Source organism: Lycium ferocissimum, chromosome 9, assembly GCF_029784015.1.
Source record: "Lycium ferocissimum isolate CSIRO_LF1 chromosome 9, AGI_CSIRO_Lferr_CH_V1, whole genome shotgun sequence".
Lineage (NCBI taxonomy): Eukaryota > Viridiplantae > Streptophyta > Magnoliopsida > Solanales > Solanaceae > Lycium > Lycium ferocissimum.
The window spans coordinates 44,074,235-44,088,059 of record NC_081350.1 but is presented as its reverse complement, the minus strand read 5'-3'; the positions used below and the strand labels follow the sequence as shown (position 1 = coordinate 44,088,059).

The window sequence follows — 13,825 nt, the reverse complement described above, 5'->3', positions numbered from 1 at the left end:
CAAAAAATATAGATATTTGTGTGGCTATAAATCATTTTATTAAGGCTAAAATGATAAATTTAAAGTGAAATTATTATTCCTTCCATCCCATAATAAGTGTCACCTTAGCCAGAAAAATTTGTCCCATATTAAGTGTTACCTTAGGAAACCAAGACATAAGTTGACTAGTTTTTTCAACTCTACCTTTAGACAGAAATTGAAAAGTTAAATTAACATCTAAATGATGATTGAAAAAATCACGTAGGAACTTGGTGTTATTGGATTCCCAATGTTAAAAAGTATTACTACTTGTGCATGCTTTAACTAAGAGGAAAAAGTAATTTGTGTTTATTATATATGGGTAATTTAGTAAACTTCACATTGCATTATTAGTTCCTTAATATGCGTGTTTTTTGCTAAGGTAACACTTATTGTGAGACGGAGGGAGTACTAAATATAAAAAGATGTCATTCATTTTTTATGTGGAATAATAGTGAAATTTCCACTTGTTGTTCGTGTTTGTATTAGTTGTATTTAGTAACTGACCCTTTTTTTGTTATTTCTCTTGTAATTGACGGACTTAATTCTTTTTTAGCAAGATCACGATTTAAATATTTTAAGTTATTGCGAACGTGGTACCTTAGTCTAATATTGTGTGAGCAAATAAAAATTATATGAACAGACATTAGATCCAAGTCTTGGCGTTGTTTAGAAGTATGTGTTGGATCCTCCAAAAATGTACTACATTTGGAGGATGCGATACATATCTTGAGGTATTTTTGGAAAGTATGAACACCATAAATTGACAGTCAGCTGAACTAAAAGCAGGTCACGCATTGTCAAATATTCTCACATACATATTTAAAGGACATGACTGAGGGAATCAACAAATTGTCAATGCTTTTGTACAAGCTAGCTATGGTACAAAACTAATGCTTTATCAAGATATTTCAAGCTTAGAGCCATCACACCAAGGAGGAAATGCTAATTTCCTTCTGATGAGCTCCAGCCTCTGGTGCCACAAAAACAACCTGCATGATGAACTCGAACACGCCTCAGTCCCAAGCTCGTTTCAATAGTCTATAGGATAATGTAACATCGAAATCCACCTAACGTTTCCCTAAGCATCACAGCCTCCGCATACGATCCCCCTGCTATGGCAAAGAAACGAGACATTTTATATTGAACAAGTTGAAGATAGAGAATCAACATAACATGGAGTTGTTAATACATTGAGACAATACTTTTGAGAGCTGATAAAGGTTCAACATTTAAGTAAGAATGCCTTTCATAAAAAAGATCAACAATGTGCATTTAGTAGACAATACTCTAAAGTCTGTCACTACTAAGATTCTGGCTCTAAATACAAAGTTTCAAGAATCTCTCATTTTATTTAAAACTCCGTGTCTAGTCAAACTATGTCACATAAATTGAAACAGAGGGAGTGACTAATATGGATAAAGAGTACTATAGCTTTCACAGAATAAGAAAATGTTTACACTTACACAATTGAGCAACCTGTGCTTCTGTGTCTTTTCTTACTTGCCACTTCCATCCTCCTAGGAGGTTGAAGCACAACCTTGATTGCAGTATCGAAAACAGCTTTCACATTCTGAAAAAATTCATACAAAATAATTTAGTGAACGGGATGTTCAATAACACAACTTTCGTAAATACTAGCAAAATGTCAAAAAAATGTCTAGCCGATAGCATGTACTTCCATAAGGTTAATTGAAATACCTGTTGTGTTTTAGAGCTGCATTCTACATAAGCTGCAGCACCAATTTGTTTCCTTAGCTCCTCACCCTGCATTAATTGAAGCGAATTGAGTTATACTTATGATGTGCCATCTATATTAAGCATTTTGAAAATGATATTGCTACGGCGACACGCACTTGGGCAGGTGTAATGACATTTGAGCTCATATGATCAGCTAAATATTGGTTGTCATCTCGAAGATCTGTACATATAAGTAAAAACATTGACACAAAATCTCAGGTTTTGATACTAGGAATTCGAAATACAGTAAAATCCTACTAAATTTATATCAGTTTGATGCTTACCTAACTTTGTTCCAACGAGTACAATTGGAACATCAGGTGCAAAACGACGAAGTTCAGGCATCCACTGCATACAGAGTAAAAAGAGCTACTCAATAATAAAATTGCAGATGTGACCATATTTTTGTTCAATGAAAGGTTTTATTATGAAACAGGAAAAGGGTAAAAAATACCGCTCTACTCTACGAAATGCCTTAATTTTACCCAGCTTTATAATTTAGGCCTACTTATACCCTTACTGTTAGCAAATTGTTTTTGTATTTGCCCTTTGATTTTATTGAAGCTCCAGCACATGTCAAAATACTTTAGGAAAAAGGTTCAAATGTACTTCTCAACTTACGACAATGATTTGGAATTACTTCTATTTCAGGTTGGAGCTTTGTTAAATTCAAGAGAAAATACGAGATTATTTGCACACAACAAGGGTATGAATGGTCCAAAGTATAACAAATGATAAAATTAAGACACTTTCGTACAATAGATTATTTTCCTTATGAAATTAAGCAATTGAAGTTTTAAAAGATTGTACCTTTTTGAGAACATTTTCATAGCTTGCCCTACTAATTAAAGAGAAAGCTAATACAAATATGTCTGCACCTCTGTAGCTTAATGGTCTTAACCTGCTATAATCTTCTTGACCTTTCAAACACACAAATATAAAATCCATAAGATAAATACTTAAGCACCCAAATCAAAACTTAAGAAATTAAATCTATTTAAAGAAGTACCTGCAGTGTCCCACAATCCCAAATTGACAATTCTCCCATCCATAGCCACATTAGCACTGAAATTATCAAACACTGTAGGAATGTAATCCTGCAAAAATGCCCAAATTATAAAGACATGCAATTTTTTCAAGACTAACTGCATTGTATACTAGCTGGATGCTTCAATGCAAATCAAGAAAATCAATTCCCAAGACAAAATAACAACCTGGAGAAAAAAACATGAAATCCCACATTTGAAAATGCATAAATATGCTGACCATAAAACAAAGGTGCATATATAAAAATACTGAGGTATTTAATTTGCTTATTAGAAAAAGGTCCTCAGGGATTTGTTGAAGTAATAAGATGGGTGATATTCACAACTAGCCATTTTTCTGCTCCTATAATTGAAAAATAGCTACTTCATGAAGTTCCAAATTTCACATGCGAAACTCCACCGCATTGTCATGGAGCTTCAGCAGCAGAATACGAAATTCCATGGCAATGGCTATTTTCAAAGACAAGACGAAAAGTGGCTAGTGGGCGCTACTTCTACGCAGTAAGAGTGCAATGTGTCATGTGTGATGTGTATGTTAGACGCATATCACGGGTTCGAAATCTGATAAGAGTCTCATATTTAAATGGAGATCAGCCTAAAGGAGTCAGGTTCATTATCCACCGAGTTTTAAACTATGCTTCGTCAAGAATTTTTCGGTTATAAGAAAAAAGACTAAAAAAAGAGGCTTCTTTAGTATGGAAAGGAACAAACAAGAAACTCACAGTGGGAAATCTGTTACTTGTGTAACAAATTAACATACATGTCTTTCCAACAGCTCCATCACCTACAGTGACACATTTGATGAACTTTGACACATTCATCTTGAACTACAAAAGTTGTATAGAAACAAAATCTTTTCTAAAGAAGGATTCAAGAAGAGCAGAAAAGAAGAAGAAAAACAAATGGATATGTATATACTAGTTCACTCCTCTTTTGTGTTTCAAAAAGAAAACATTAAATAAAGTGAAGGGTCAATATAGGTGTGTGATTTGGCTTTTAATTAAAGCTTCTCAATAAATTTGAAAATTTTCGAGATGATAGAATTAAAGGTTACTTTTATTAAAAAATGGGACCATCAATCATGCATGTTACTAACGGCTACAAACGGCTTTCGTGGTGAGTTTGGTGATAACTAGCTGGGTTCTATTTGGGCACATTGGAGAAATTTATTGGCATGTGATGTTTACCAAATTTCAATAAATATATGAAATACTTTCATTGCTCCAATTTATGTGATATAGTTTGAATGATATCAAGTTTAATAAAGAAATGAGAACTTTAAAATGTATAGTCTTAAACATATCATAGTATTTGTGTGATTATGAACGTTTGAAAATTGTGGTCTTAAACATATTATAACATCCGTTTGACTAGAAAGCTTCTCATTAAGGATCAAATGAAAAAATATATATAGTTACTTGCTTTCAAAATATAGAAATTTGTCATTCTTTTTCGGACTGACTTATAAGAAAATAGTATCATATAAACTGAAACGGATAGAATACGTCTTTATATGCATGCACTGTTATCAATTAAGTTTGTTAATTATTACACACATTCTCATCTCAGATTATAACTTGATTATGTACCAAAAGAAGAGTTTTATAACTTGATTATAATAAACTGTTGTAGTTTGATATAATCATTGAATGTAGATAAGTTTATTCATTTGCCAATTAAATTGCATTGCTCCTTACTTGTTACTATTTCGTATGCGAAATTTTAATCTTAAAAATCTTGCTTTTCTGTCTAAAACGAATGACTGAGGCATAAATACAAGGAACGATATTCTATTCTTAAAGTGATTTAAACATGAACGTCTTAAATTTTTTGAAATGAAAGTCCATATCTAAAGACTACATAAAATATTACAAATCACATGACCGTTAATAGAAAATGCCGTTTCTGGGGCCTCTAACCAAAGTAGACAAATTTAAAAAGTCCACTGTTTAATTTTGACAACCTGACTTGTAATTCAAGATTTTTGAGCCGTTTGGATGAGCTTATGACTTTTGACTTATAAGCCTAAAAGTTCGTATGTTTAATTTTGAAACATGGCTTTTTACTTATTTTTGTTGTTTTGGTTTAAAAAGAAGTGCTTAAAAGCATTTTTTTTATTTTATCCAAACACTTCAAAAATGCTTAAAAGCTATTCTGGCTTAAAAGCACCTAAAATAAGTCAATCCAAACAGGCTTTAGCCTTTTATAATTAGTAGAACTCTTCTATAACGGATCCAAAAAGGAATGTATTGGATGTACGAAGGAGTCCTACATTAAAAATTAATAAAAAAGAAGAAGTTATATATAAAATGTAAACATACTTTGATGTCATTTTCACACTTTTCATGAGTGCACAAGAAAAAGAAAAAAAAGGATTAAGTTACAACAGAGTATAATCAAGAAACTGAAAAATAATTTTTGATACTAAAAATGTCTATAACATAACAATCTCTCCTTTCTTTTCAGCTTGATCTTCCTCCCAAATTCTCTTATCTTCATCAGATCCATAAGCCCAAGCACACACAATGAAGTAGAAAAAATTCCCAACACTCAACAAACAAATAACCCAATAATAATAATCATAGTGACCTAAGTTTAAATTATTTGACACCCAACTCACTTTCCCTCCTCTTCTTGAAGCATGATCAACAATTTCAACAATTAAACTTCCAGCCAAATTTCCAAATCCCATGCCTAGTGAAAATAGCGCCACTCCAATACTAGCCATGCTCTTAGGGAATTGAGAATAATAAAATTCTATTTGTCCGATCGCGTTGAACGCCTCGGCTATTCCTGTTAAACAATGTTGCGGAACTAGCCACATTGCTGACATGTCCACTTCTGACAGTGGATGGTCTGCGAGCCCCTGACTAAGGGCTCGCGAACGTCTTTCTCTTTCAACTAGTGCGGCCGCTGCTTGGGCCGCACAGGAAAGTAACAGCCCGATCCCCATACGTTGTTTGAAGCTGAGACCTCGTGGTTTTCTGGTGAATTTGGAGATCCAGGGCACGAGGACTCGGTCGTAGATGGCTATCCATATTGTCAATGTGAGGATTCCAAATGCACCATAAGAAGCTGCTGGGATTTGGAAATTACTTCCTTTTATTAAATGTCTGTCCATTGTGTTTGCTTGTAGCACTGGAAAGGCTTGTTGGCTTAGTGTTACTGCTATTATAATGCCTGTGGACCAAATTGGGATTACTTTGAGCAATGCTTTGAATTCTTCTACTTGTTGAATTGTGCAAAGGTTCCATGGATTTGAAGATGTTCCACTAGGGTTCAAGTCTTTCTCTGGGTTTCTAATGGTACATGCCTTATTTAGGAACCTATGGATGAAAAAAAAAATAAAGATTCATGAGTATGAGACAATCAACCTTTGTAATTCAAGATTCAATGAAACCAATATCAAAGAGTTCACATTTTATGCACTGACAGTGCAAAATAATTTACACAATCACAACAACATTAATTTGTACATGACAAAAATGATAATTAATCAACTATATGATATACTAAACTGCATTGATAATGTAAATAATTTGTATAATGTCAGCTGTGACTTAAATCCTTCCGCAAAATGCACTTGATTAAAGTTTGACATGCACGTAATTAGCCACAATAAAATTAGTTTGACACCATTTTATTTTTGAGTTTACTACAATCAGATACGGAGTAAGAAGTTCGTAGGGGATTAAAACATATACCTAGGTTTGGAACATATGATCTGAAGCAATTTTGGACTCCTTTGGCTACTACACTAATATACCTTAATTCCTTATGTCTAAGGGATTCGACAGTTCATATATAACCAAAATATTTCAAATAAAATACCTTAGTTTATGGGTTGGGAAAGTAAATCTTGAACCCTTCTCATGATGATACCATCCATTAGAATCCACAGGAGGCAAAGCAAGGTGTTTGTTTTTCCATGCCACAGCAACAACTTGAGCAAATCCAGTAAACAAACTCTTATTTTGTTTTATCCTAATGAAAAGTGCAGAACCCAAAAGGAAAAAAACTGTTGCCAAAAACATGAGTCCTGCGGGCACTCCAAAACCCACCACCCAGTGAAATTGTGTCTGAATATACACTATGACAGTTGCTGAAATCAATATTGATATCCCTACTGCTACATAATACCTGTCGAAAAAAATAGCATACAGAAATAATATTCACGATAAATAATAGAAATAGAGAACATATACCAAGACCAACAAACAAGGAGATTTTTTTTAATTTTTTTTTTTTTAAAAAAAGGGATGATAGCACTTGTGGTCACTTAGCTATTGATAAATTCTAATTTTGATCCTCGTGATATATAACTAATTATAATTAGCACATTTTAAATAATTAAAATGTTTGATTTTTTTGTCCCTTTATGTAGAAAACATATTATATATTCTAGAGTATTTTTAAAATTATATTATCCTCAAATATGAAGTAACAGTAAAAAGTTAACATGACAACTAGGTAGTTAAATGGTATAACACACTATTAGAAAAATCAATTTCCGACAGATAACATCCATCGGTAACCATTGCCAGGGTGGATCCACAATGGTTAGTGGGGGTTCCCGGGAACCCATAACCTTTTCCGGCACCTTGTAATTGTATAGAAAAATATATTCAAGGTATAATAATAATTAGATGGGAACTCAATAACAATATGGATGCTTGGCTCAGTGACAAAAAGTAACTAGGCGCATCCGTGCTAGAGATGCAGGATAGAGCCCCTCCTGTGGGTTTTTTTACCTATTAAGCTCATTTTTGTATTCCGAAGTATCTTTGCTGGGAATCCACTAACTAAAAATCCTGGATCCGCCTTTGACCGTTGCAACGAGTAAATTTCCAAACGGTTCTAAGGAAAGTTAGTTGGAAATTCTGATTTTTCTAGTATTCCGGTTAATAATTCAGTAGATTTCTAAAGACTCACAAGTAGATGATCAGAAAGTACAAATTTCAGCTAATGAAGATTAAGTAGGCATTTGGACATGCGATTTACAACAACAACATACCCAGTTAAATCCCACAATATGGGGTCCGGGGAGGGTAAAGTGTACGCAGACCTTACCCCTACCTTGGAAGGTAGTAGAGAACATTTTCAAAGACCCTCACCAAAAGAAAACAAGGCAAACAAGGGAAAAGAGTTAGATACGGACAAGCAAATAAAAACAATGCGAAAATGAGAAATAACAAAAGCAACGAAGTCATTATAAAATAGCAAAGATTGGCAAGACCAACACATAGAAGCAGGATAAAATACTCCTAATGCAAGAAAGGAAACCTTCGGCCCCCCACTAGCCCTCTACCCTGATACTCGACCTCCACCCCCTCCTATCACCGGTCATGTCCTCGGTAAGCTAGAGTAATGCCATATCCTGCCGAATCACTCTCTCCTGTGCCTTCTGCCTACCCCTCCCTCTCTTCAGGCTCACCACTGCCATCCTCTCACACCTCCTCACTGGCGCATCAGCGCATCTCCGCTGCACTTGGCCGAACCACCTCAACTTCCCTTCCCGCATCTTTCACAGGGGCCACACCGACCTTATCCCAAATCACTTCATTCCGAATCCTATCTCTCCTGGTATGCCCCCAAATCCATCTCAGCATCCCCATCTCAGCTACCTTCATCTTCTGGACATGCGCTTTCTTAAGCGGCCGCATTCCATCATCCCATACAACATAGCCGGTCTAACCACCGCTTTGTAGAACTTTCCCTTTATAATAGGCGGTACCTTCTTATCGCACAACACTCCCGATGCGAGCTTCCATTTCATCCATCCCGCTCCAATACGGTGTGTGACATCGTTGTCAATCTCGCCAGACCATTAGATGAAATCAGCGTTTAGACATGCATTTCATCTCATGGTTTCAAACCATGATTTGAAATCCGAAATCATTCAAAAAGGCATGATTTGGGGTTTCAAACCATGGTTTCAGAAATTTTAAATATAAAACTTGACCCATAAGTTTATATTTTGTTAAAAAAAGACCTATAAGTTTATATTTTGTAAAAAAAAAATACCCATAAGTTGGTAGATATTTTTAACAATTACTCCCACCAACCATTTACCAACCTTTATTTATGTCTACCATGTGGGAGGATTATATTAAAGAGTAGTTACATTACTATTCATGTTAAATTTTCTTTTTTATTGAACTAAAGTTTGATCAATTGATGTTGTAATTTTTAGAATGGCCTTCTAGTAGCGTGTTAATTTTGTTATGAACTATGACTTGCTCATTTAGTAAGATTGTATAAGAATTGAGAATATTTTGATAGTTTTCACAACTTGTGGGGTTTTTATGCCTATAAGAAAAAATACAACTTAAGAAATCCAAATTGCATTTCCAAACAAATCATGGTTTCATCTCATGGTTTCAAACCATGTCCAAATGGCTCCTAAATATGTTTAGTCAGATATCACAAAGATCAATCACAATAAAAAAAATTATCAGTATCTTAAGAACTAAAAGCATACATAAATTTCTCAAAAAGAAACGAGGACACCAGAATTTTTAACGTGACGTTATAATAAATGCATTTTTTTTTTCTTTTCAAAACAAAACAAAAAATGCATAACATACCAATTAAAGAAACTCTGCAAGATCCTTCCATTGTTGGGATTCTTAGGATTGTCAAATTGGTCTGCACCAAAGGCTAATGAACATGGCCTAATTCCACCAGCTCCAATAGACATCAATGCAAATGCTGAAAAGAGAAATGAAAATTGGGCAAGGCTTGGTTTTGAACAATTTCTAGATTCTAAGTTGCAAGGATATGGCCTTGCTTCTTTTAGTATTGCTGTTAACCACAAGACCACCATTCCCTACAAGCAAAAAAATATTGTTAAATTTGATTTGGATAATAACCACAGAGGCGAATTCAGAATATATAGAGCCAGTGAGCTCAATAAGAGTGAGTTTATGGTTGACCATAAATGATATGTCCATTATTCGCTAAATAACTTCATTATTTGAAATACTAGTGAAATATTTTAAAACTTGTCTAAGGAGTATTTCAAGTGAAGGTAATATTTTTACGGACAGAATCAAACTTCTTTTTTCAAGTGAAATTCATGTTGAAACATAATTTTAAACTTTCAAATATGTACTCTTTTAAGAAATCTTTTTTTCAACTTCGACCAAATATCGTCCAAATGGTTATATAGAAACCAAATATTGTCCACACGCCTATCCTGATTTTTTTTTTGTATTGTATATATAGTTTGAGCCGTGGAATCAATCAATAATCCTTGTGCCACTATTATAAAAAAGGGAATTTCTGACGGGCGTTTGGTAGAAAAATCCAATGGAATTTGGGTCGTCAGTAAGTTTCCAACAGATTTACGATCAATACCATCAGGAATGCCCGACGGAAATTCCCATTTGTTAGTAGTGTGTCAAATTAGACTACCTACATTACACGACCCTGGGGTGCAACACTTTCCCATACTCTATGTGAATGCATGATGCTTCGTGCAGCAAACTATCCTTTTAATAATACATAATTAGAATAAAAAATAATGATTTTCATTGAACACACAGAATCTGTCCTAGACCGTTCTCTGAGATAATAAATTTCAATTAAAGTAACAAAGGACTAGAATAGTAAAAGAAGAGAATTAATGTATACTCACAATAAGGCTGATGAATGTCCCTAAAGTAATCACATAAAACCGACCCAAGTAAGAATCAGCAAGAAAAGCTCCAAAAATAGGTGTGAAATTCGATATGGCACCCCACCAGAAAAGAATATTTGTCCCTGTTGCATTAGTTAAGTGATACTCATTTTTTAGGTACAAAATCATATTTGCATGTAGTCCTACACTTGCAACCTTCTCGAATGCCTCATTTGCTGTCATCATCAATCAAAACCATAAATCATAATCTTTAACTAGAAAAAAAGAGAAGAAATTATGTATTACTACTACAAAACACGAATTTCTGACGAAAATTAGGTTGTCAAAAACATTTTCGATGAACTATTCGTCAGAAATCATATTTCCAAATGGCGTTTAGACGAGAACACCCATTGAAAATTCACGTATTCAGTAGTTTCATGAGCTTGTTTGGTATGACGTTGTAGACATCGAAATTTTACCGTATTTGAAATAGAACTCTACAAGACGAGTCCAATATTTAGTAGTTTCACACATGAGCATCTGTTTGGTATTCAAGAAGACGTTATGATGTCATTTTTCATGTAAAATATTTTCCTTAGAAGTTCTTTCTTGGTGTTTGGTTGGAGGGGGAAAATATTTTCCGTTATATATAAAAATATACTAATTTTTCATGTAAATAATAATAATAATAATAATTTTCCGTAATGTATAACAATATACTAAAGACTAATAATAATATTTGTAAATTGGAGAGTCTTTAAATGGATATTTTTAGTACGAAACAGTAATAATTATGTTTAAGTGTTTGTGGGTGCAAATAAGCAGAAGTTAAAAATTAAGATAGCTACAAGGAATTAAATGACTTCCGCCCAAGAGTGATCATGGAAGTCATTCCCCACCCCCACCCCCCCCCTCCCCACCTTTTTTTTTTCTTTAACTACACACAAGAAAATGATATACTCGTGAAAAATATTTTACTGAAAAATGACTTCTGTCATACCAAACATACCGTTAATTCAAGAGAAGAAATCCATACCAAAAGGCTAAAAAATAGATGAAATACTTACCAATAATAAAAGGCATGGTTTTAAGGCCACCTTTTTTAACATCTGAGACATCCTCAGAAGTCTTCACTATTTCTGAATAGCTTTCCTTTTTCTCCATCACCACAAAACTATGATTCAGAAAGAGTCTTTTTTTTTTTTTTTTTTGTTCCCCTATACAAAACTTTTGACAATGAGAGAGTAAAGAAAGGGTGAGTTTTTCGTTCAGAAAGATGATGAAATTAAGCTAATGAGATTTTTTTTTTTTTTTTTTGTTCAGCCTCTTTTAACTGTTTGTTTTTGCCTTATGCAAACGGATTCCTTCATAAGTTGAAATTTTCCTTTTCCAAAAATTCGACAAAACACAATGCCATTTGTCTTGATGGAAAAACTTTGGTATCACAGAATGCACCCCTTCAACAAAATAATAAAGCTACATGTATATTGCCAATAATATGCCATGACTTACATTTATGCTGTCAATAATGTTTTTTCGAGTTTAATTTATATACAATTGTCAGTGTAAGTAACTCTTACACCAACAGGTCATTCTTACCTATTATAACAGATAACATGCCTTATTTTCAACATTACAAATCTCATAAGAAGCTTGCTTGTAGGCCATAGATATCCTTTTCGAGTGGCCTGATAATGTAAAAAATTATGTATAATAAAGGTGTATATATATTTAACTTTAATTTTTTCTAGCTTTTTACATCAATATTCAAGACTCGCTAATCTGATTAATCCGGATTCGCAACACGTAGGACCTACCAAGACGTCATTAATTTCGAATGATCACTACCTGCTTTGTAATCTCAGCTAAGATGATGACAATGAATCGCTGTCCTATGAGTCATTCAATTTTTTGGAAGTGTGTTATGAACATATTGTTAACGTTACGGACTTACGGCATCAACTTAATTTTCTTTTCAAACTAATCTTAATTTGTTTTCATTGTTCGTCTAGCTTTTTTGACTTAATTAATTACGTACGTTTCTCTAATTATGGCAACTCCAGAAATATCTCTCTAGTTTGTAATATATAGGGATGTGCATGAATTACACGCTTTAAATGGGCGTTTTTTAACGGAAAAGGTGCAAATATGCCCATCGATTTTGCGATTTAGAACATATATATTCCTTGTTAAAAAAGTTGTGTATATATACCTCTGCCGTTACACAAATGGGAAAAATATACCCTTTTCGCTTACAGAATTTTTTTAAAAATCATTTAGCTTGTTTTTAATTAAACAAATGTCTCCTGGCTTTAAAAAAATAAGTCTATCCATTTTTTTGAGTGGGCTTATTTTTTTAAAGCCACATTATACTTTATTTTTGGTGGGTCCGGTTTGCTTCGTTTAAAAAGTATTTTTTTGTGTGGATTGCCCCTCAAATTGGTGGTCTTTAATTTTTTCCCTTCGCCTAATACCCCGAGATTTTGGGTTCGAACCCCAGCTCAGTAACAAAAAAAAAAAAAAAAGGAACTTTGCAAGGCAGAGGTTTGGATTCGCAAGGCAGATAGGCCTAATTTTGCTACGAAACTCTGCCTTGCGATTTTTTTTTTTTTTTTTACTGAGCCGGGGTTCGAACCCCAAACCTCATGGTATTAGGCGAAGGACAAAAATTAAAGACCAGTGCCTTTGAAGGGTAATCGTGCAAATGACCCTTTAAAAATGGTGGACTTGTGTTTTTTAAAGCCACAACGTTTTTTTTTTTAAACGAACCATACAACCCATTAGAAAAATATTGTCACGTGACTTTTAAAAAAATAAGTCTACTAAAGAAAATGGATAGACTTACTTATTTTTTGTCACACCCTGATCTTATTAGGGTGTGATGGGCACCCGACCATACTTAGCTAGCGAACCCTCGGACTCTTCTTGCGTACAAATCACGCCAAACTTCTTAAACCAAATGAGATAAAATACATAGCAAAATTTTTTCGAAATATTCTTTCTCGTAGCCTTCAAATCGAACAAATTTATAATCATACAAAATTCAATACATAACACGGACCGACATATCAATTTGTGACGAAGCCAACTTACGGACCGACAACAATACCCGCGACGCCGTCTACAAAGTCTCTAACATCATCGTCAAATCATAACAAACAAACTCGACTTGGCGACCCTCACGGGAGAATGGAGCTTGCCATCTCTGTGCTGGGAACACGCTTATAATAACTTCGGCTAAATGCAGGGAGTACTGCGTGGCATGAAACGCGGCCCCCGAAAACGAGGAGGTCGATGCGGAAAATGTGCGAGCATGTAAGGCATGCAATACGGAAAACGAACCATAAGCGAAACAAACGGGACTAAAAGATAAATACATTAGTCAAAATATCGGACG

General features: G+C 34.1%; 2 protein-coding genes across 5 annotated transcripts; both read right to left on the bottom strand.

Annotated features, from left to right (window-relative positions):
• Window positions 1-773: 773 nt before the first annotated feature.
• On the bottom strand, window positions 774-3,786 carry LOC132031000 (rac-like GTP-binding protein ARAC7). Of its 4 annotated transcripts, none has more exons than XR_009408154.1 (9): window positions 3,527-3,786; window positions 2,768-2,855; window positions 2,569-2,678; window positions 2,043-2,106; window positions 1,875-1,939; window positions 1,720-1,785; window positions 1,485-1,591; window positions 1,030-1,130; window positions 774-950 (listed from the first exon to the last, which is right to left on the bottom strand). XR_009408154.1 is itself a non-coding variant. In XM_059420829.1 (8 exons), the coding sequence occupies exons 1-8, from the start codon at window positions 3,623-3,625 to the stop codon at window positions 1,100-1,102; spliced, it is 633 nt and encodes a 210-aa protein (XP_059276812.1). In that variant the 5' UTR covers window positions 3,626-3,785; the 3' UTR covers window positions 774-1,099. The 4 variants fall into 4 exon arrangements, 2 of the variants coding, with proteins under 2 accessions (XP_059276812.1, XP_059276813.1); XR_009408153.1 differs by having other exon boundaries at window positions 1,030-1,133; window positions 3,527-3,785; XM_059420829.1 differs by having other exon boundaries at window positions 774-1,133; window positions 3,527-3,785.
• A 1,449-nt stretch (window positions 3,787-5,235) lies between these two features.
• On the bottom strand, window positions 5,236-11,926 carry LOC132030999 (protein NRT1/ PTR FAMILY 1.2-like). Its single transcript, XM_059420828.1, has 5 exons — window positions 11,496-11,926; window positions 10,444-10,661; window positions 9,392-9,633; window positions 6,636-6,944; window positions 5,236-6,130 (listed from the first exon to the last, which is right to left on the bottom strand). The coding sequence occupies exons 1-5, from the start codon at window positions 11,590-11,592 to the stop codon at window positions 5,239-5,241; spliced, it is 1,758 nt and encodes a 585-aa protein (XP_059276811.1). The 5' UTR covers window positions 11,593-11,926; the 3' UTR covers window positions 5,236-5,238.
• Between the last annotated feature and the right edge of the window lie 1,899 nt (window positions 11,927-13,825).